This window comes from Paramisgurnus dabryanus, chromosome 5 (assembly GCF_030506205.2).
Source record: "Paramisgurnus dabryanus chromosome 5, PD_genome_1.1, whole genome shotgun sequence".
NCBI lineage: Eukaryota > Metazoa > Chordata > Actinopteri > Cypriniformes > Cobitidae > Paramisgurnus > Paramisgurnus dabryanus.
In genome coordinates this window covers 49,065,984-49,088,439 of record NC_133341.1, presented here as the reverse complement: position 1 = coordinate 49,088,439, position 22,456 = coordinate 49,065,984, and the positions used below count along the sequence as shown (strand labels likewise).

At 37.2% G+C, this 22,456-nt stretch overlaps 2 protein-coding genes across 3 annotated transcripts in view; one reads left to right on the top strand and one right to left on the bottom strand.

Annotated features, from left to right (window-relative positions):
- The window catches only part of skic3 (SKI3 subunit of superkiller complex), a 271,172-nt gene that overhangs the window by 65,259 nt on the left and 183,457 nt on the right, over positions 1-22,456 (bottom strand). For both annotated transcript variants that reach the window (XM_065284603.1, XM_065284604.2), the window contains exons 36-38: positions 11,069-11,193; positions 9,012-9,176; positions 8,731-8,883 (exon numbers count right to left, since the gene is read on the bottom strand). In XM_065284603.1, coding sequence (XP_065140675.1) covers positions 8,731-8,883; positions 9,012-9,176; positions 11,069-11,193 — 443 coding nt within the window. The remainder of the gene's footprint in view (positions 1-8,730; positions 8,884-9,011; positions 9,177-11,068; positions 11,194-22,456) is intronic.
- On the top strand, positions 15,656-20,803 carry LOC135774512 (uncharacterized). Its single transcript, XM_065284642.2, has 3 exons — positions 15,656-15,871; positions 15,962-20,155; positions 20,784-20,803. The coding sequence occupies exons 2-3, from the start codon at positions 16,588-16,590 to the stop codon at positions 20,801-20,803; spliced, it is 3,588 nt and encodes a 1,195-aa protein (XP_065140714.1). The 5' UTR covers positions 15,656-15,871; positions 15,962-16,587.

Genomic DNA, 22,456 nt, shown 5'->3' with positions numbered 1-22,456 from the left:
ACAGAAACAAGAGTTATATAAAGCAATAGCAATAAGTTATTTAAAAAGAATAAAGTTTATGTATTACCCAATCTTAAAACCCAGATAATTGATTAACATAAAATTTATTTAATTCATTCACATAAATTGAATGTGATGGTTTAGCTTAAAACATAATGTTAACTTTTACATTTGATTTATGTGATTAAATTGGATGGAAAATTGACATGCAATTGAAATGCATAAGTTTTAACTTTTGGGGTTAAATATTTTTTTGAGTGTATTATTAATTATTTATTAATTGTTAATGTATTTATTTTAGCATTTACTAATAATTTTTTTAATCAAAGTTGAAACTGTTAACATTAGTGAATGCAGCATGAACTACCGTCAATTACTGTAATGACATAAACAAGAATTAATGAATGCTTATATACTCTATATTGTTTTTTCAAGTTATATAATGCATTTACTAATGTGAACAAATACAAATTTTTCATATCATATTATGCAGTACCATGGGCGAGGCTAGCCCCTTTTTAGGGGTGCTTCAGCACCCCTAAAAAGGAGCTCAGCACCCCTAAAACTTGGGGCAAGAAATTTAATTATTCTAAAATGTTCGTTCGTCTTTGACAATGTTAAATAATGTTCAAAACATACTCCGTAGTTTGTGGTTTAAAATGTATAATAAGGTAGAAAATGAAAACCTCCCCCCTTAGCAAATGGTGTCATCCTCTTCTACTTCTCTGTACCTGCATCGCCCCGTCCGTCATTCAGCGCGAAACACACGCAGAGATAGAATCAGTTAAAAGTGTTGTGATGCAACTTTTTTGTTCAAATCTTACAAAATGTTTACGTTATGTTTATAATGAGCGAGTACATCACGAATCAATCTTTCAAGCCGTGTTTTTATCTTATACTGAATCACCATGGTACACGTATAATAAGTATTTATTTTCGGATTATTTTAGTCCGGCGGGTACACTACCCGCGCGCTGCGGAGTAGTACAGTACCTGGGTGACTCGTCCATAGACTTAAACAGAGAGAAGTAGCGCCGGTTACAATGTTCTTCCGCAAGACGCATGCAGTTTTGTGCGCCTCAGTGGGAAAGTTGCATACGTGTGTCTCCGTTGTTAAAGTTTATTATATGATTTATGGTTAATTTGAGACTCATTTTAACAATCGGGAGTTATGTAAACATGACATCACTTGCGTCTTTTCTGGTCAGTCGTCATGAAAACATGGCGTTTGGAACAGAGTGAAAACAAACTACATATCACTGTATACCACCAGTACCGGTAAGTTATGTGTCAAATCACTAACTGTCTGACTATCAAACTAGACAATAAATAGTTTTTAGTTTGTCACATGTAGATTAATATGAAGGGGAAAACGTTTTTAACCCTTAGTGCAGGAGTCACAAGTGTTTTGTTTTAGACATATAATGGTTCAATTAAAGGACTGTTAAAGGAAAAGCTGCAAATTAACAAACTATTAATAAACCTACCATATGTTGTAGGCATAAAAGTTATAAATTAGGAGATTTGACATTTTGATAAAGGCTTAAAACGATACACTGTATATTCACATAAAACCATACCCACACTGCTGGTGTAGCCCACCTTTTGTCTTGAGACTTTAATATGGCATTAATGGCAAAAATGTGCTAGCTCACCATTAATTAGAAATAAAAAGGTTGGCAAAAAAATGCATCTGAAAACTCATCAGATTGATGCTTGAAAATATGTTATTTTAAAAAAAGTTCTAAGGGGGAGCATGCTCCCCGGACCCTAGAGGGGTAATATTCTTCTCATCTTTTTCACCCCTGACCCATTTTCATGCCTGAAAGGTCTCCAAAATTTTTTTGGAGTTAGTAGAACCAATGTTAAAATGATAGCTATTTAACAATAGACATATTATTGGTTTCTGTAGGAAAAAAGAGCGGGTGGTGGCAGTGGAGCTCATTGGGTGCTCAGCACCCCTAAAGCTCTAACCCTAGAATCGCCTCTGTGCAGTACACATAAACAAATAATCCAGGGTCTGTTCTCGTCACACAACAGCTTACAGTCACAGCTCTAATACAGAAACGTTTTGTATGAATATAAACCCTGAACGAGTAACTCGAGTTAAACTAGTGTACAATTTGCACAGGATGTCTGTAACTATAGTGAAAGATGTTAATTGAATGACTGTTCCTTTATTAACAAATTATTATGTTACAATAGAGGCAGCGCTGATGTGCTATTTTATGCACAATGTTTTTGCTGTTTACTTTCTCCTAAGACCTAAATGGTCGTGTTTATATGAGGATATTTGCAAAGACAGGATTTTTGAGGCATATGTGTTATTTAAGGCTAATAAAGCAGCAAAAATACAACACATTAGCTCAATGAGAAACGAATGCGCGGCTTGCATACTCCTCTGACACAGAAACAGCAGACGCATTTAGCACTGTTGTTTGTGACTGAATGGCTTAAAATCACTTGTTATTTAATTGCGGTGTTCAAATATATGTACAAATGATACGTTTTTGAGACCACACGCAAATGCAACGGCAAGATAGGTGGATGAAATCAAAGTCCAGCGAGAGGATTTCGAAAGCAGTCTCCTCTTATGATTCCTCGTCAATCGCTCTCACGGGATTTTGATGTCATCTGCCTCTTGGTTCTTGTGGCGCCACATGAATTTTACCCACAAGTTTAACAAACCCGTTGTATCAGACAGCCACTGGCTAGATCAGCATAGCATTAAAAAACGTGACGCGGATGATCACGTGGGTGAGAAATCATTTACCCCCAAAATACGGGACCCCTAACGTTAGTCATACTGTGCAAAGACACGCAAGTTACCTGGTTTTTTGGTTTTCTTAGCCCACGAACTGAAAGGCTTGCCAATCTTCATCATTTCGCTAAGCCAAGTCAATCTCCATTGGTCTTTTACACCTTTATCGATCTTCAAAACATCGGAGCCTTCCTGCATTATAAGTTTGACCATGCTAGCTGAAATAAAGTTTTACCTCAGCTTAACGTGATACAGTCAGTGGATCCGGTGCGTAGTGATTACAGAACGCTTACAGTGGAGAGAGGAACGTGATTTGGCTCCACTCCAGGCTTTGATCACATCCCAGAGACAAAAGATCTTTGATTATGAGCCCAGATATGCTAGAGCCCATATTTAAACGAACTAACGCGAACGCAGAGAGAATTTCAATCAGAATGTGACACCTGATAGTCTGAAAAAATTATACCTAATTTGGAAAAAAATAATACCTCTGAGACCACATTTAACACTTTTAATGGCCTTAAATTTGACAATTTTGATTTATCACTTTTTAATACTTTTTAAAACCCCGCGGACACCCTGTTTTTGAAATAAAGTATTTAAAGTGATAGAAAGTTGCTAAATCTAGCGACAAAGTGACAAAGTTGCTCAGACTTTCTACACTGGTTCTGAGCAGTCAGACTGTCACTGTCTGTGCGTGCTTGTGTGTGAACTCTAACGCGCTAACGATGGAAATTAATCAATCATCATCAGCTATGTGGCTGTCCCACCCCCTCTAACATACACACACCAATCATCATCAGTTATGTTTCTCCCAACACACACACACACGAGAAAAACAGTGGCTGAGAAAGTTTTGAAAGTTGAAAGTTGGCTGAAAGTTTTAGTAATGCGCAGCATTTTAATGTCAGTAACAATAACAGCGTTATAACGAGGGAAACAGTAATTTATTTGATTACTCGTTACTGAAAAAAATAACTCCGTTAGTAACACCGATTTCTTATAACGCCGTTATTCCCATCACTGTTTATCAATACGGTGAAATGACATGGAAGCCTCCTTGGACTTACCCGTTCAATGTAAGTAAAGAGGAGAAATTCTAAGCTTACAAAGAAAAGTCAGATCACTGGCTGAGGTCATTTGACACCAACGAGGACATATTTATGAATAAATACATTGATTTTGATTAATAAAACACTTAAAATCCTACTTACAGTCCCTTTAAAGTAATAGCAGGCTTTTAATAGCTGTAAATGAAAGGATAGCCTACATGATCAGTGTAATCTCAAAGAATAATTTACAAATATGTAAATTAAAATGAGACTTTTAAGTCTCATAATCGGTCCACATTTATGTCCAAGAGACTCAATAATAACCTTTTACATTCTTATCCTTTAATTTTTCATATTTAAAAATGTTAGTGTGGTGCTGCGTATCCATGTGTGATAAGCAAATGCCCATTGTCCTTCCGTTTATAGTCGTATATTACTAACGCGCTCATTAATTAACAAGAACAATATTGCGTCATTGACTGTAGACCAGGTTTTAGTTGGTCAGTGGTAGTCTATTTTAGTTGGATCAAAATAGCAACGCGCCAACAATGCGCCTTAACACACCTTGTTTTCAGACCAGAAAATTGCTATTTAAAGGACAAGTTCGGTATTTTAGACTTAAAGCCCTGTTTTCAGATTGTTTGTGGTGAAATAGAATGGTTTTGACTGAAATTTCGACATTTGCGGCTGCCCTGAGAATTTTCGCATGTTTGTGTTTCATCTCACACCTCTACAATGGGTTTAATGGTGCACTGGAACAATCCTTCCTAAAATGCATTAAACTTTCGTTTACAAAGACGTGAAACTCGAGTGGTCAGGGGTGTTCACTGATATGCTCACACAAAAATCGCTGCAAAAGATGCTTTCCAACAGCTGTTTTAGCATTCGTTGTTAACTTGTGGACCTATTTTTCCAAACGCCTCACACCCGTACATTCTTCCGCTTAGAGCTTGAATAATAGACACTCCAGCCCAGGTGGTGGCGCTAATCCGCCATTGCCAATTGCAAGAATAGAAACAAAATTCCCGGCGCAAAGTAATACCGTACCTCACAGGACATCTAATACAAGTCAATGGAGTTGGTAAAAACTACGATAAAACCTGTTGGAATGCGTATTTTGCAGCGATTTTTGTGTGAGCATACCAGTGAACACCCCTGACCACTCGGTGAGTTTCACGTCTTTGTAAACGAAAGTTTAATGCATTTTAGGAAGGATTGTTCCAGTGCACCATTAAACCCATTGTAGAGGTGTGAGTTGAAACACAATCACGCGAAAATTCTCCGGGCAGCCGCAAATGTCGAAATTTCAGTCAAAACCGTTCTATTTCACCATAAACAATCTGAAAACAGGGCTTTAAGTCTAAAATACCGAACTTGTCCTTTAAACAATGTGGCATTAAACGTAAAAATGATAATTGCGCAGGGTTAAAACTAGCAGAAGACATTTGCGTCATGCATTGCGCCAGGTGTATGATAGTGCCCTGAATATCACTACATTTCAAAAAATGCTCTGGTAATGCAGGCTTATGCAAAGCATGTTGGGAAGTGGAAAACCTCCTCAACCAATTGTGTTGTTTTAAATATAAAGATTAGCATGTTTTGGTTAATTTAGAAAAAATTTACATATGCAAACAGATGAAGGGTAGTACGTAATTATGAGAAGTGCCCTTTGTCACAGACAAGAGATAAGGAATAATCACCTTGGTTAAAAACGTAACGTAACGTAAGCTGCTTCGTAAGCTGAAATCTTTTTGTATTAAATGTGACCAGTCACGGAAAGTAGGGACACAAGTCGGATCTGGGCATTTTGAGTTATTCACAGATTCTGAAAGTGCAGTTTCTAAGCTTTCCAACGATGTGTAACACATGGAAATCTGATAAGATTTGGAGAAGTTGTGGCCATTTGAATATAAGAACTCAGAAATACTCAAACCGAGAAAATCGAGACGAAAGGGACTCTTCTTTCCAGCTGGGGGAGACAATAGGGCTCATTTACATCTCATTTAGCTAAGCCATACCCCCTGTAAAGCCGTTTTGAGATGTTCTAGCATCATATGTAGTATTTTATGACCAAATGACAACATGCAAAAATAAACATGACTCTTTTTACCTTTGTGGGGATCACAAGTCGAATCCAGTCTGTTTCAGATTATCCAATGACCATTTTAATGCGTATAATCCGTGAAATATAGATTGTTTACATCAGATTTCGCATGAATGTCTGGTAATACAATATAATATACAATCTGAAGACTATTTAAATCGTAACATGTAAGGGTATATGAGCTTACACTCCGTTAAACACATGAACCCGCCTTAAAAGTTTGTATTTAAAATAGGGAAGTAGTATAATAGATCATCCAAACAGCGCCGTCGAAAACGTGACATCCTTTAGAGATGTTACCAATGGCTCGCTCGTTCCTCCATCAGCCAATGACTTCATGGAAAATATTGATAGACAAAACATGTAGCCAATTATATGAAGAATACAACGATATCTGTGTAACTTCTGTGGGTTTGGACTCATGCTGCGCTGCAAGAACTGACATAGAGATGACGTCAAAGTACCGCGAGAGCGAGTCGAAATTAAACTACTCCGTAAGATTTCTTGAAGAGCTCTCGCGGTACTTTGACGTCATCCGACTGCGGCGCCGCATAAAGTCAGTGATGCGGCTGACTGTTATTTGTTCCGCCCCAGCTTCTTTTATTTTTCTTTTGTTTTGTGCGCCCGAGCTTTACAGTCTGGGGAGACGCAGGCTATAAGTTTGAAAAAAAAAAAACTTAGCAAACATGTCTGAGGAACAGGGCAGCCGTGTCACTACAGTCACGTGACTTCATGCTCGAGCCGGAAGAGAAGACAATGCTGAATAAAGTCGTAATTCTGCTATTTTTGGACCAAACTGTATTTTCGATGCATCAACACAATCTTACTGACCCACTGATGTCACATGGACTACTTTGATGATGTTTTATTACCTTTCTGGACATGGAAACCATACATAGATTTTCAATGAAGGGGATAGAAAGCTCTCGGACTAAATCTAACGATAAAACATCTTAAACTGTGTTCCGAAGATGAACGGAGGTCTTCCGAGTTTAGAACGACATAAGGGTGAGTCATTAATTACATTATTTTCATTTTTGGGCGAACTATCCTTATTTAGTAGTCACGCTGTTCCCTTTGGGGGCGGAGGCGAAAACACAAGCTTATACAGTATGTAAATATACACACAGACAATGACGCAAAAACAAGCCTATTTCAAACGCAAAATGTACGATTTTAAATATACAAAAACTGCTATCTCAAACATGGAGAGGCTTCTTCGTGATCTCAACTAACAGATTCTGCAATAAAACGAAAATCACAAATTTGGAAAAAAAAACTTTGTTTCTCATTTTCTCGAAACTTGTGCTGCCGACTTGTGTCCCTGGTTTCCGTGACGGGTCACAAATGTATTAAAATGATGAAGTCCAGTTATCAGCGTGACGCTAAAACAGGTATGTTAATGGATTTTACTTAACTACATGTGAGAGCCCATATTTCTTTATTTAAACTTGACGTAAAAAGTGTAGTTATTACTTAGCAACTTCTTTTTAAAAAGCGACTAGCGATAAAATCTAGCGACTTTTTCTGCCGTTGTTGGAGACTTTGATGTGAAAGCGCGTGTCGTTCACTCCTCTCACTCCCATCCCAAAGCACTCACAGGCAGTCTAGTCCTAGCGCAGCAGAGCAGTTCTCTCCCAGCTGCAGTCAGGGCAGGAGATGTGGTTAATCTCTCTGCGTCCAGACTGCATAATCGTGCATGCGGGAAGCCAGAGCTGGCTGATCCCGCGATAGCTTACATTTATGGCAGGATGTAAATGTAAAATGGTCTTTGAATAAAAAAATCACTATACCAAAAAATAAATGTATTTAAGTGAGGTGAGCAGCAGCACATTCAGAACAGACAAAACTATTATGGAGCTGATCAACGCGTTAATGAGCTATGTACCTAGAAAACAACATTTCCCATGATTTATCAGCGTATGCTCATGTTTTAAAACTGGACTGTTTGGACATTTAAATATGAACATACACATGTTTCTTTTTATAAGAACAGAAACAGATAAACAAAGGAGAAAACATTTTTAGGCATTAATGTGTATTAAAATTAAATTTGTGAAAGTTCAAAGAGAAATGAAACGTGACACTGGCGATGCAGTAAGAATGCAAATAAATGCTAATGAGGCAATGACGTAATCTAGCGACAATTTGCGACTTTCCAAGCAAGCTTTAGCTACTTTCCATTGAAAAAAGTTGGCAACACTGCTTCTACTTGAGTAAAGGATGTGTGTACTTTTTCTATCTCTATGTCAGGTAAAGCAGCCATGGCCAGTGTGGCCACGAAAAAGAGACGATGAACTTTTAATAGTGACCGCAACATACTCTTAGTTAAGACCTATAGATGGTTAAGCAGAGAGAGCTTTTTGCATTTTATGCAAATTCAGTTTTTCTGTGGTAATGTCTTAATCTTTTGGTCGGTGGGTTTAAAAAATGTTTCTTGGTAAATTAGTTAGACAATATATCTTAAGTTTAAAGTTATTACGTCTGTCACACATTGTCACACTTTAACATGCAACTTGTCCCACATTTTGTCTGACTGGAGGTTGTCACCCTAGACTTACTGTTCATGAAAAATTGTTAGAAGAAACAAAGGATCACAAAATTAGACGGTAGAATCTCTTCATTTTGATTAATTAACTAAATTAAATCAAATGACTAAACATTGTTTTTTGAGTTCCACTTCTGTCAACCAAAGTCTACTCTATTATTACTTTTATTATTATATTATATTATGTGTTATATTATGTATTAAAAGTGTCTTTAAAAACCTTTAAATGTTTCTCCAACCATCCCTGTATAAAATCAGTCCTCACCATACATGGGATAAGTGCAAGCAGGGCCAGTCTGAGCAGACTGCTTATCTTTCCATTGTAATCACCCAGCTGAGAGGCGAGCTGAAGACTCTGTCTGTAAACCATAGAAGCCTGAGTCAGCAGACCCTGAGAGAGGTACACTACTGCCAGCCACTAAGACAGACAAAAAACAATTTTAAGATCAAATCCTTCTTCATATAAACAGCATAAATCACATCTACTGAATAAGTAATATATTTTAATGTTTAGACAAAATGTCTAGAAATAATGAGTGTACGTACATGCCAGGCGAACACAGAGGTATGGTTGGTCATGACAGCAGCACTCAGCTGATTCATTACTGCAGGCGGAATGCAGTTACCAGTCACTGACAGTAGCAAATGCTCACACTGAACCTGCCTCAACATCAGAAACACCACAGGATGCTCTGGTGATACACTCAGCACCTGAGTGAGAAAAAAATAAAGCAAGGCATACATATTATATGCTAAAGTTTGATTATCTATTGCTCTTCACAATGGTCAAAAATGCTTTAATCAAGGAGATTAAAGTAAAAGCAAATCTCCCTAAACAATAAAATTTACAGCATTACTGCCCTACAAAGGCAAAAGACCTTAACTCACTAGAGCAGTGTTCTTCACTCCCAACCCTGGAGAGCCGGTGCCCTGAAGAGTTTAGCTCCAACCTTAATCAAACATACCTGCAAGCTAATCAATGTCTTCATGGCCACTAGAAAATCACAGGTAGGTGTGTTTGATTAAGGTTGGAGCTAAACTCTGCAGGGCACCGGCTCTCCAGGATTGGGAGTGAAGAACACTGCACTAGAGTGTAGAACTGAGAAAAATGACTTTAAAGTTTAGACTTTTTAGTGACTTTAGTTGTCAGTTATTTTCTTCTTGATATTTTTTTTCTCAAAAAACCAACAACATTGACTCAAGATACTTATCCACATGATAAAGGAGGTCTTGAATGTCCCAAAAATATCAATAACAAATTTTCGACCAAAAACGAAGTTACTGCCTTTTGCCTTTGTAGGGCAGATTAGTTCCTTGGCTGTCCACAAGTTCTTGGAAACCATTGTATTTCTGTCATCATATAGCAGGGGTGCAGTTCTCAAAAGCATTGAAGCCATCTATGGTGTCAAGTTCCATCGTAAAATCTTAGTTTAAAGATTTGGGTGTTTCCCGAAAACCATTGTTCCAGAGGACATTCACAAACTGCATTGCAAACTTGTGTAGTTTGAACTATAACTTTCCAGCTGTGGTTAGCAGCATAGTTTCTTATTAGTATGATGTGGACTTATATTGCTCATGCTTTTGAACAAAATAAGCAAGCAAAGTGTGTTGCATTCTACATCCATCAAAGAAATTAAAATGTGTGTCTTTTAATTTGTAAATAGGAATAAAGCGCTGTTGAGAAGTGTGCATGTGTGTGTTCTACCGGCTTTTAAGCACTGGGAGAATCCCTGGGAGAAGTGACGTAAGAGGAAACATGCAAATTAATGAAATACCTTATATGTTGTCTTGATATAGGTCTAGATTTTTATAAAATAATGGATTATATTTTAGTAAGATACAAAAAATTAGATTACATTTTTTTTTCACCAAATCAACTCAAATGCTTTCAGAATTTATGGCACAAATCTGTCAAAATCACCCTCTTCCATTACCTATTGTTGTAAAACATCAAGCCTGGCTCCACAGCGTCTGTTAGCTTAGCTTCCAAAAAGATGGCATCTGTATCGTTTATTTTCATGATTTTGGCAAGTCCCACACACTGATCTGTTATAGATCTGTAGCGTGAGTGGGTCCCACCCATAGCCCCCATGGAAAAATGATACGGAGTTCTTTCAATAATGCAAAATGACGATTTTTACATTATTGAATGAAGGAAGTGCAACACTGAAATGCGCATTTCTCCAGTATCATGGGAATCTGAGGGAATGATGCACGACCATTCAAAAACATGACTGGTTTTCTAAAGATACAAAGTTTAATGCAAATGGGTTAAGTGTCCCTTTAATAAAATAGACACCATGCTATATCTTCAAACTGTTCAGTACCATATTAATGTGCCAACACCATTTGGCTTGAAAGCCAAATAAATATTAGCTGACAACAAAACGACCTATATAGTTGTACTAGTAAGAAAGCTACAATCACTATAAGGAAGACCTCTTGTGGTTTATTGCTTTAAAAAACAAACTAGAAACTGTGTTTTTCTGTGAAGCAATAAAACATTGTAAAGTAAATATGTCAGTATCTGCATCTGTTCCCAATTCATAGTCTGATGAGATGAGGAAGAAAGTAAGAGTTTAAGTATAGGTCTGTGTATGTACCTGAGAACATAGAGCCTCTGCCTGGTCATATTGGCCACTCTGTTTGAATCCAGTCACAGCCTGCTGTAGCGCCCAACCCTCCAGTGCCTGAGCAAGGAGTCCGTCATCTTCTTGCAGGCCCTTCACTGAGAAGAATCAGTACAGTTATTCAAAGATACATAATCAGATTATATGCAAACAGAATAAGCTTTTTACCAAGGCAGTGGATGTGTTAATTTGCGTTTGCTTCTCTTTACTGTTAAGTGGCAGTATAATTATAAACTTTCACTAGTCTACTTGTAACAATTACAAGCATACAAATAAATGAAAGAAGACTCAGCTATCCTAAGCACTGTTTTTAATCTTCCTAGATGTCCGCCCAGAGAGTTGTCAGGGTAGTAATTCAGAAATCCAGATTTTAATTTTGGTATGATTGTTCTTTTTCCAGAGAGACTTTGTGATACAACACCCCCTGGTAGTTCTTGAAGGAAATCTGTTGGTCTTAGATTTTTCAGTCCTTGTTAACAGACTGCAGGTGAGTAATGGAGCTGTCTGTGCTTTGTGCTCTAGCTACAGTATTTTAGCCATGGTATATGGCATGTCCGAGGAGCATTTGAGAGTGTTTATGTCTAAACAGGCTGGTTCTTCCACCTTCTCTGTTTGATGTGCTCTAGATAACACCTAAGGACAAGATGGAGATAACCTGTTCTGTTATGTACTAAAAAGTTGAATTGTTAGAGCAGAGCTGTCCATTGGGCCAACCAGTTGTTTTTCAGAAATTAAATGCCCAGGCCAGCACTGCATGGTCTGTAAAGATGTCAAGTCGCCCCAGTCCAGGTCATGCCTTCCATTTTTCTACTGCGCAGATCACAGCTAGACACTTATTTTCAAATGTAAAAAAATTGAATTCTGCTCCTCTCAATGTCCTCTCAAAGCTACCACCATTTTACATTCAGCCTCAGTTGATTGTTGGCCGAGTATGGCTTCTAAGCTCAACGTCACTGGCATATGTGATCACCTGGAAAGGATCTACCAAAACAGATGAGTCTTGGAATACTTGTTTGATGGTTTTCATGGTCTGGATTAGGGATTGTTACGGATATTCGAATATTCGATCTGCCATAATAATTCGAATTTAAAAAAATGCTATTCAAATGTGTGTTTGTTTTTAATGTGCCACTAAAGGGTTACGACTAGGGATGTCAATTTATGCAATTTCCCATATTCGATGATCATTTAAATTAACGATCAATCAATCGAATAATCGTTAACAGTAATAGTGCAATAAGCCTTCACTGCAGTGGCATATAGCCAATGACATAAAAGTGTGCATAAAAACGACAGCTTCCTCACGCGAATTAAAAGATTTTATTTTGTCTAAATAACATGCTAGTGGGATTGTTAAATGAGTAGGGATGTACCGAATATTCGGCCACCGAAAGACTTTTATCACCGAAAAAAAATACGGCCAAAATGTTGTGATGACGCAAACAGAAACCGCGACCTGCACGTGCTTGTCTGAAGCAACATGTATGCGGCGTGGATGTATTTAACCGCAAAAAGGCGCTAAAGTACGCACAGAGGCACATGTGGTTGTGTCCGGTCCAGACGTGATCATCACAGTGAGTACGCCCTTCAAAGATCAAAACTCTTGATGTGTAAACTTTAGAGAGAGTCACGCAAATGTGTCACATACTGTATAGTCCATTAACATACATGCGCCGAATAAAGCAATGAAAAACAACGTAACGTTTTTATGCTGCGCTATTTGGGATTCGCCTTCGTTCTCTGTGCGCGCGCGCATTTAAGTGCCCTCAATAGTGCACACACGAGTGAGATGCAAACAAGCGAACATAAAATCTTTCTGTTATTGACAGGGCACATATAAACAAAATTATCTCCAAAGTATTCTTTTTCTAATAAAAACATTTGTTTATGTCTTAAGTGTATGTATAGATTACAGTCATAAACCAGTCTCTGCTTATTTAAAGAAACAGTAACCTCAATTAACCTACTTAAGTCTAACAAAGAGACAAATAGCTCTAAAAATAATAAAATATTTAATTTATACAATAAAGACATGTTATGACTCATTTAATTCGATTTCTGTACCTAATGCTAATGTTAGCCCTTATTAATGTGCAGCTTTGTTCTTTTTTATAAATGTTTTAATTTCTTTATTTGTTATTAGATTTTCCCCACCCCCTTTTTGCTGATCTGAAAAATAATCCGATCCGTGCCTCAAAAACTGTAATGTGATCTGAACCGTGAGTTTTCTGATCTGTCACACACCCCTAGTAAAGTTAGTACACAGTGATAGCCATAAATGCATTTGTACTAATAATTGGCATAATAATTTATTTCGGTGTTTCGGTTTTTCGGCCTTGGTTTCCTCATTTTCGGTTTTCGGTTTCGGCCAAGAATTTTCATTTCGGTGCATCCCTAAAAATGAGTCAATGTAGTTGTTGTTTTGATAAAATCATCAATTTAAACTTATCTCGTAATGAAATATAATGACTAATAGACACAGTGTATAACTCCGCCTCACATGGGCACTCTGAAACAGACGCATGAAAGTCCATGTCAAAATAACAGTTTTATTATCATTAAGTGTTATTTTTCAAGTTGTTTACCTCGCTTTCCGAGTCGTTGATACACTGTTTGTAATTATATCCAAGAAGCACACGAAGGGCACTTTTCTCGTCGTCACCTCAGCTTAGACGTACTTTCAGCAAAGTTGCTTATATTACGGAGATGGCAACCTTCCATTAGAAAACAAGCAGCGCCTCAGCCAGTCAATAATGATGATCAGTGATATATGTTGCGGGCATTCAGGGTGTAACGACAGTCAGTTACAGTTTACATTTGACAGTTTCTTGCCATAATTTAAGATTACATTTTAATCTGTTCATTAAAAACAGCTTCTGGTCTCCTTCTCTGTATATAGCAGCGTTGCTATGCTAATCTTGCAGGCTTTCCTGAAGAGGGTCTTTGCTTTCAGTATCCTAAACGTATTTGCATTTTCTGCATCGGATCAGATCCACTGCAGATGTCATTTCGTTGCGTTGGCAGCCAGCCAGTCTCGTCTCGCATGACGTTAAAAAGCACATGCGTGTGCTTGGCATCGAGCATCGTTGTGATCATAGCTAGTAGTTTAACTTTTGCGTGCTCGCTTAATTTTTTTTTCTCCGACTGTATGTGTTTTGCGCAGGCGCCGCACACACATGCATGATCTTGTTTTTCAACAATCGTTAAGTTTTATCGAGTAAATTCTTATCGACAATTAATCGAAGATCGATTAATTGTTAACATCCATAGTTACGAAATATATACATGAACATTAATTCGTATGTATTTCTGATTGTTTGGCAATGCAGATTGCAGATGAATTTAAATTTTTCCTTTTATCACCGGGTTTGTGCGCCGCGCCATATTTGGCCAATGGCTCAGTGAGGGCTCACATGTTATTAAACGTGCTTCTCCGCCGCCCGCATCAACACATCATGAGAGATTTGTAAGCTTTCTGTTATAAAGTCTACTTTATTTTGTTAATAACAGACAGACACGGAGAACGAAATGAAACGGAGAACATTTATTATATGCGGTGCTCTTTCGAAAATGAACCAGATAACTGCACATGGCAGTTTAAAAGCAAAGCTCTGTCTTTGTGAAATGTTTTTAAATTAAGCTAACGTTAGTGACTTTGCACAGTCAACAATAATGTACCGAGCCAGCTTACGTTATTTGTAAAATGAGTTTTCTCCGCAGCACCGCCATTTTATCTAGTCAGAAGAACGGGCTTTCACCGAAGCAGGTAGGATAAATAGGGTTTTCTTTATTCACAAATACATGTCAAAATAAACTGAGAAGATATTTATATGGCGACTGAGCAGTCGGTTATGTAGATGTGTTTTTTCGTTTGCTCTTATTTGGTGTTTTGAGTCTGTTTAAATGATGATAGCCTACTTTGTCAAGTCCTCAAACTTTGCTTAGATTTGGGGTTAGTGTATAATATTGGGTATAATGTATGTAAGATCAAACAGTAATGAATTCATAGCCTACTAACGACCGACTTGAAACTAAGGGTTTGACTCAGACTTCGCTCCGCATGGGGGTTTAACGCCTTTTTTTCTGTAGGATATTTTTTAAGAAGAATTAAAAAAATATATATTTTTTTTTTACAATGCTTTCAACTTGAAAATACATACATATATATATATATATATATATATATATATACATATATATATATATACATATATATATATATATATATATATATATATATACATATATATATATATATATATATATATATATATATATATATATATACATATATATATATATATATATATATATACATATATATATATATACATATATATATATATATATATATATATATATATATATATATATATATATATATACACATACAGAATATAAGTTTAGCTTGTTGTGGGTATTTCCTAATTATAAGCCTTCTGTGAAATTATGACAAAATGAAAAATACAAAACACGCATGTCTTAATTAACATAATTTAAATAAACGAATATTCGAATATTCGTTCTTTATGAACTTAAATATTCAAATAGTAAATGTAAAGGATTGCAAATTTGTTTGAATTTATAAGGTCTGTATTTATTCATTTTTTGAAGGACTTTTATTATGATACGGCCTTAGCGTGGATTGGCGTGTATAAAGCACGCTCTGTTTGCGCTAGGTGTGTGTGTGTTTAACTTTGCGGAGGACGCAGTCCGAAAGGCACGACGGTTTTCTCCCCCCATTAAGTCTTGTGCATCCCACTTGAGGGTTATAAGGTATATGTTTTGTTTTTGTATTGTTTATTGTGATGTTAGTTAATGTGTTTGAGTGACAGTGTTTGTTTTTATCTGTCTGTTTTGTTGTAGCTCTTACGGTGTCTACATGAGTGTCACGAATAAAACGCTAATGAAAAACATCAGTTAATGAGTATTGACCATCAATCGAGTGGGGTAGCTAAAGTAAGAGCTTGGCCATTCATCGTTCGAGTCTGCTGCATACCAATTGGTGTCCATGCTGACGGGTCTCTGAGCAGTGAGTGTTCACGGGCAGCAGGTCGATTTCTGATGGTTAAAGGAAAAATGTGCTTCGTTTGTGGATAACTACGGTTGAAATTAAGGACTAAACGATACACTACGGACTCCGAAAGACTGTGTTCTTCCTCAGGTGACATTTTTCGACGCACCTTTCCAGCTGTAAAGGAATATTAAGGTGAAATAGTTAACCAAACAAAAGACATTTACGTTTAAACAAGGTTTTTTAATGTTTAAGGTTTTTTGAAAGACCAAATTATTTGTTGTGGTTGAAAGTGATATTTATATAAGTTTTAAGGGAAATATTTGTATTTAAAAGGGGTTATTTAAAAACCAAACATTTGATATTAATGTCCAAGGCTACATGATTACACCCTGGGAATTTAATTGATATTTTAATTGTGTTGGACATTTTTATATTACTGTGTGTTAATTCGGTGAATGACAAGAGCTGAACAAAAATGACAGAGTCAAACTTTGATCAGGTTGAATGTGAAAGGTTGATTAGTAATCTTCAACAGGATATTGAAACCCTTAATAATGAGTATCAAACATCAACAGAGATTTCAAAGAGACAACAGATAACTGAGACAATTGAGTTTAAAGAACAGACTTTGAGTGAGCTTAAAGGTAAACTTCGAGCAGAACAAACCTTGAGTGAACTTAACAGTAAACTTCGAGAAGATCTAACAGAATCTCAAGGTACTCGACGTTCTGTTCGTCCACGAAATCCCACAGAAAAAATGCTTGCTTTTCAAAATGAGGAAGCTTTAAAGAAAGAAAGAAAGCTTAATTCTATGTATGAATACTGGAAAATGTTAGCACGTAAAACAAGAGTTCAACTCAAGTCTGATCTTACTGAGAGTCAGTTAGCAACCCTTATTGATACTCTAGAAGATGAAAAGGATAAGGTTATGCGTGTCTATGTTGACATTAGAAATCACGTCACGCCATCTACTGAACTGAGACGTCGTGTTGATGCTTGCGAGGCAGTGACAACAGATTTAATAAAGGTTGCCTATGAAAGAATATCAGGCATTGATGAATTTGATGTAGAGCAAGTAAAACATCGTTTAAAGGATCTACTCGAATCCAGCTATGCTCGTTCTATATATGGGTCCACGGTTTCTCGAATTAGTCACAAATCTAGTTCTCAGTTAAGTCATCATGCTGCATCTTCATGTGTAGCGTCAAAACATGCTGAAGCAGCTGCAGAATTGGCGGCAAAGGAAGTGGAGTATAAAATGCTAATGGAGGAAAATAAACGGAAGAAGAAAATTCAAGATTTGCAAGAAAAACAAGAGAGAGACTTAGATGCTCAAAAACGCGAACTAGAGCAGCTACAAGCGGAAAAGGATTTGAAAGTAGCGCAGGCAAGGTTTGAGGCTTATAATCGGATAACAGTGCAGGACGTTGACCATCCTTCAACAAACCGTGTTATCATGGAACAACATTGTCTGCCTCCAAGCCTTTCTAGCCAACCTGCTAATGATATATCTCTTTCTCAAACTGAATTGCCTTCTCTTGTTCAAGCCTTACAAGACAGTATAAATTTGAACAGATTACCAGCTCCAGAACCCTTTGTGTTTAATGGTGACCCCATTCAGTATGTTGAGTGGAAGGCTTCCTTTATGTCATTGATTGATCGGAAAAGTATATCTGCTGCTGATAAACTTTATTATCTAAAAAGGTATGTGGGTGGATCGGCATATAAAACCCTTGATGGTACCTTCTACAGGAGTGATGACGAAGCTTATAAGGATGCCTGGAGCAAATTGGATAAAAGGTACGGTCAACCATTTGTGATTCAACGCGCTTTTCGCCAGAAGCTTGCAGATTGGCCAAAAATTCAATCAAGGGATGCTATTGGACTTAGAGAATTTTCAGATTTCCTTAATGCTTGTCAGGAGGCCATACCTCATGTTGCAAGTCTACAAATTCTCAATGACTGTGATGAGAACCAAAGGTTAGTTAAAAAATTACCTGATTGGGTGGCTTCGCGCTGGAATCGACAAGTTACGCAAACTTTAAGAGATAATAAGAATTTTCCTGACTTTAAAACCTTTGCGACATTTGTCTCATTAGAGGCAGAGATTAGTTGTAACCCAGTCACGTCATCTTATGCTCTCAGTTTAACATCTGTCAACAGACAAAATCTCAGCGAGTTCAAAGGAAACAAGGCTAATGTCTTTAATACTCAGACTGATTTGGAACATAATAGACCAAATATCATTGAGAAATACGTCAAACCTCCTTGTGTGTTTTGTCAAGATTCTGAACATCAGCTTTATGATTGTTCCAAATTGATGACCAAGACATTGGCAGAACGACGAGCATATGTAAAGGAAAATCATCTTTGTTATGGATGTTTGAAAACTGGTCATAGTGCAAGGGACTGTCGTCATCGTCATCTCTGTAACTTGTGTAAAGGGAAACATCCTACTTGCCTTCATGATGATAATTTCAGTAAAACAGAAAGGCTGGCTTCATTAACCGTATCTGCTCCAAGGGAAGAAGATGATTCAACAGCCGTTCTGTCTCTGAGTGTGGCCGGAAAGGGATCATCTTATACCTCGATGGTTGTGCCAGTATGGCTATCATCAGCTAACAACATGAGTACCGAAAAACTTGTTTATGCCTTGCTCGATTCACAGAGTGATACAACCTTTATCGATCAAGAAGTGAGCAATGCCCTACAGGCAGATAAATCTCCAGTCAAGTTGAAATTGACTACCATGACTGAAAAGGATACCATTGTAAAGAGTGAAAGGATTTCAGGACTTCGTGTAAGGGGTTATAGTTCTGCCACTTATATTGATCTCCCTCCTGTATATACTAAGGATTGCATCCCAGTTAACCATGCACACATACCTACGTGTGAAACAGCTAAACGTTGGACTCACTTTTCTGCAATTGTTGATGAGATTCCCTCTTTGAAAGACTGTGAAGCCGGTCTCTTGATTGGCTATAATTGTGCTAGGGCGCTGGCACCAAGACAAACGATTTTAGGAGAGAATGACGAACCTTATGCTGTCAAGACTGATTTGGGTTGGAGCATTGTTGGACCTTCATTACCCAAGCTTGACTCTTCAGGTATTACTAGTCTCTGCCATAGACTTTCAGTTAAAGAAGTTCCTCCACTGGCTCCAGCAGATGCCATACGCATTCTAGAATTTGATTTGAAGGATGCAAATGATGATAAACCTCGTTCTCAAGATGACATTGCCTTTTTAAATAAATTAAGTGACGGAATAAAGGAAAATAGCTCCGGACACTATGAAATAGCTCTTCCTTTTAAAGCAAGACAAAATTTGCCAGATAACACAAAACTTGCTCTTGTGAGACCTAATCATCAAAAGAGAAAACTGTTAAAGGACCAAAGGTATAAGGAGCACTGTGTGAAATTTATGGAGGAAATCATTGACAGAAGAGAGGCAGAGGAAGTTAAGGATGGAGGGAATCAAGGTGGAAATTGGTACGTTCCAACAAAGGACAATCCTGTAGACCATGTTTCAAGAGGTCTTACTGATGAAGTGCCTTTATCTAATAAGAAGATTGTTCTTCCTGCCAATGAGATTACAGAATTACAACTAAGTGAGTCTGAAGTCAGATGTTCTCAAATACTTTATGCAAAGGCAGTGGAACAGGAAACTATTGTAAATCACCTGTCAAAGTTCTCGTCTTGGTCTCGGGTAATAGGAGCAATTCAACGGCGGATTCGTAAGGACAAGTCAAAGGGACTCTCTACAGTTGAGGAAAGAGGAAAGGCTGAGTGCTTTATAATCAAACTTTTGCAAAGACATGTGTTCGAAACTGAATTCAATGCACTAAGTAAGGGTAGCCAATTGTCATCCTACAATCAATTGTACTACCTTGATCCATTTCTTGATAGTGATTGTGTGCTTAAGGTGGGAGAAAGACTCAGCAACTCTTCTCTTAGTCTGTTGAAACATCTCACAATTATCCCTAAGGACCATTATATCACAGAAATTATCATAGCTGATTGCCATGAAGGAATTAAACATCAAGGTAAAGGATTTACCATCAATGAAATTTGTTTAAAGGGTTTTTGGATCCAAGGGATAAATCATGTTGTAGTCTCCTATGTACATGTCCATCCAAATCTATGGTTGGTTTGCGATGAGACTTAGGGTTCATCTTTTACAAAAATCTTGGAAGAAAGAATGTTTAGGGAAGTTTCTGTAATTGAACGTCCTGTTCAGAAACTGGTTTTATTGTTGGAGACTTAAGTTTTTGTTTTGTTGTTATATTTGGATTTGTATTGTTTGAAGTGTTGTTGTAATTTTGAAATCATTTGTTTATTATAACTCATGATTTGGTGGGAGTGTAAAGGATTGCAAATTTGTTTGAATTTATAAGGTCTGTATTTATTCATTTTTTGAAGGACTTTTATTATGATACGGCCTTAGCGTGGATTGGCGTGTATAAAGCACGCTCTGTTTGCGCTAGGTGTGTGTGTGTTTAACTTTGCGGAGGACGCAGTCCGAAAGGCACGACGGTTTTCTCCCCCCATTAAGTCTTGTGCATCCCACTTGAGGGTTATAAGGTATATGTTTTGTTTTTGTATTGTTTATTGTGATGTTAGTTAATGTGTTTGAGTGACAGTGTTTGTTTTTATCTGTCTGTTTTGTTGTAGCTCTTACGGTGTCTACATGAGTGTCACGAATAAAACGCTAATGAAAAACATCAGTTAATGAGTATTGACCATCAATCGAGTGGGGTAGCTAAAGTAAATTACTGGAAAATGCCCATCCCTAGTCTGGATCAACCATCCACTCCTCTCTCATTGACAATGTGTCCTAGGAACTTCAGCTGCCGTTTGAAGAAGTGGCATTTTTTTGTGTTAAAGGGACATTCCACTTTTTTGAAAATATGCTTATTTTCCAGCTCCCCTAGAGTTAAACATTTGATTCTTACCGTTTTGGAATCCATTCAGCTGATCTCCGGGTCTGGCGCTAGCACCTTTACAATAGCTTAGCACAATCCATTGAATCTGATTAGACGATTAGCCAGTGTTGTAGTACTCGAGACTCGGACTCTGTCTTGGTCTTGGACTCAGTCTCGAGACCATATTTTAATACACTTTGAATCGGACTTATTCTCGAGTCCATACGAGTCCCTTTTAAAATATATATTTACTGTTTCTTTAAACTGATGTAAGATTGACACAAACAATGATTCTGTGATTGGTGATTTTTTTGCGCGCATCAGACTGGTGCAAGGTCAGACGGTCAGACCTAAGGAGGTTTTTGCACTGCCATTGCTAATAAAATGCACCCCTTCAGTGAGATTTACGCATAAGATAGGGCACTGTTACCCAAAATGATAAGACGGTGGCGCTAAAACACAGAGTGGAAGTAAACAGCAGTAAACGAGTCAGCACAATATTGTAAATTTAGTCTACATATATTTCTGTATTATTTATATTTTATTCAAGTCACTTTTACTCCTGTTTTATTCTTTTTAACATTTTAAACAGTTTTTATTAAAATCACATTTATTTTCTTTAATTGTTATTTTAAATTCTCATGTATCTTTGTTTTTATTGTGATTTTATCGTGTATTTCTTATTTTTACATTTTTCTCTTTTATATATTGTTTTCTCATGTCTATGTAAAACACTTTGAATGACCTCTGTGTATGAAATGTGCTATACAAATAAACTTGCCTTGCCTAAAATAGATTGAAAAATAAATATGGATTGACATTAAAATTTTTAAAACAACAAGTCTGGTGGTGGTGGTGGCCTAATTTTGCACAGTACTTTAGCTTATTACCAATTATCTTTATTTAACTAAATTGTTATTTTGTTTCATAAATAATACATTTATTTTGTAAATTGGTATTCTGTGGTTTGTGTTACAGTGGACCTGTGTATATTAAAGGACCTAATATTATGGAGTGGATTTCAAAATCTTTAAACTGAGGGTGACTTTGACATTTTTAACAAAATATGACTTAAGTGAGATCAGAAATGCCATAGCACAGACTATGACCTTAACATTACATTAGTATGACTTAGCCCAGGGGTCGGCAAGTAACTTTGGCCCCAAAAATTCACCAGTACATTGGACCAGAATACATTAGTGCACAATCATATCAGGCACGTTTGGCTGCACGGATCAGAAGGTTTTTACAAAGGCAGAGGAAGTTAATGACGTCACAAAATGGACATGTTTGCCTTTTAATGCACGCTCTGCAAGCAGTCCAGGGTGTGATTAACCAAATCACGCCAGGGCATGGTACGGAGCAATAACACTAGTCAAACGAACCAAGCTTTGGGGGTAAATCGCACTCGAAAGCAGTTTG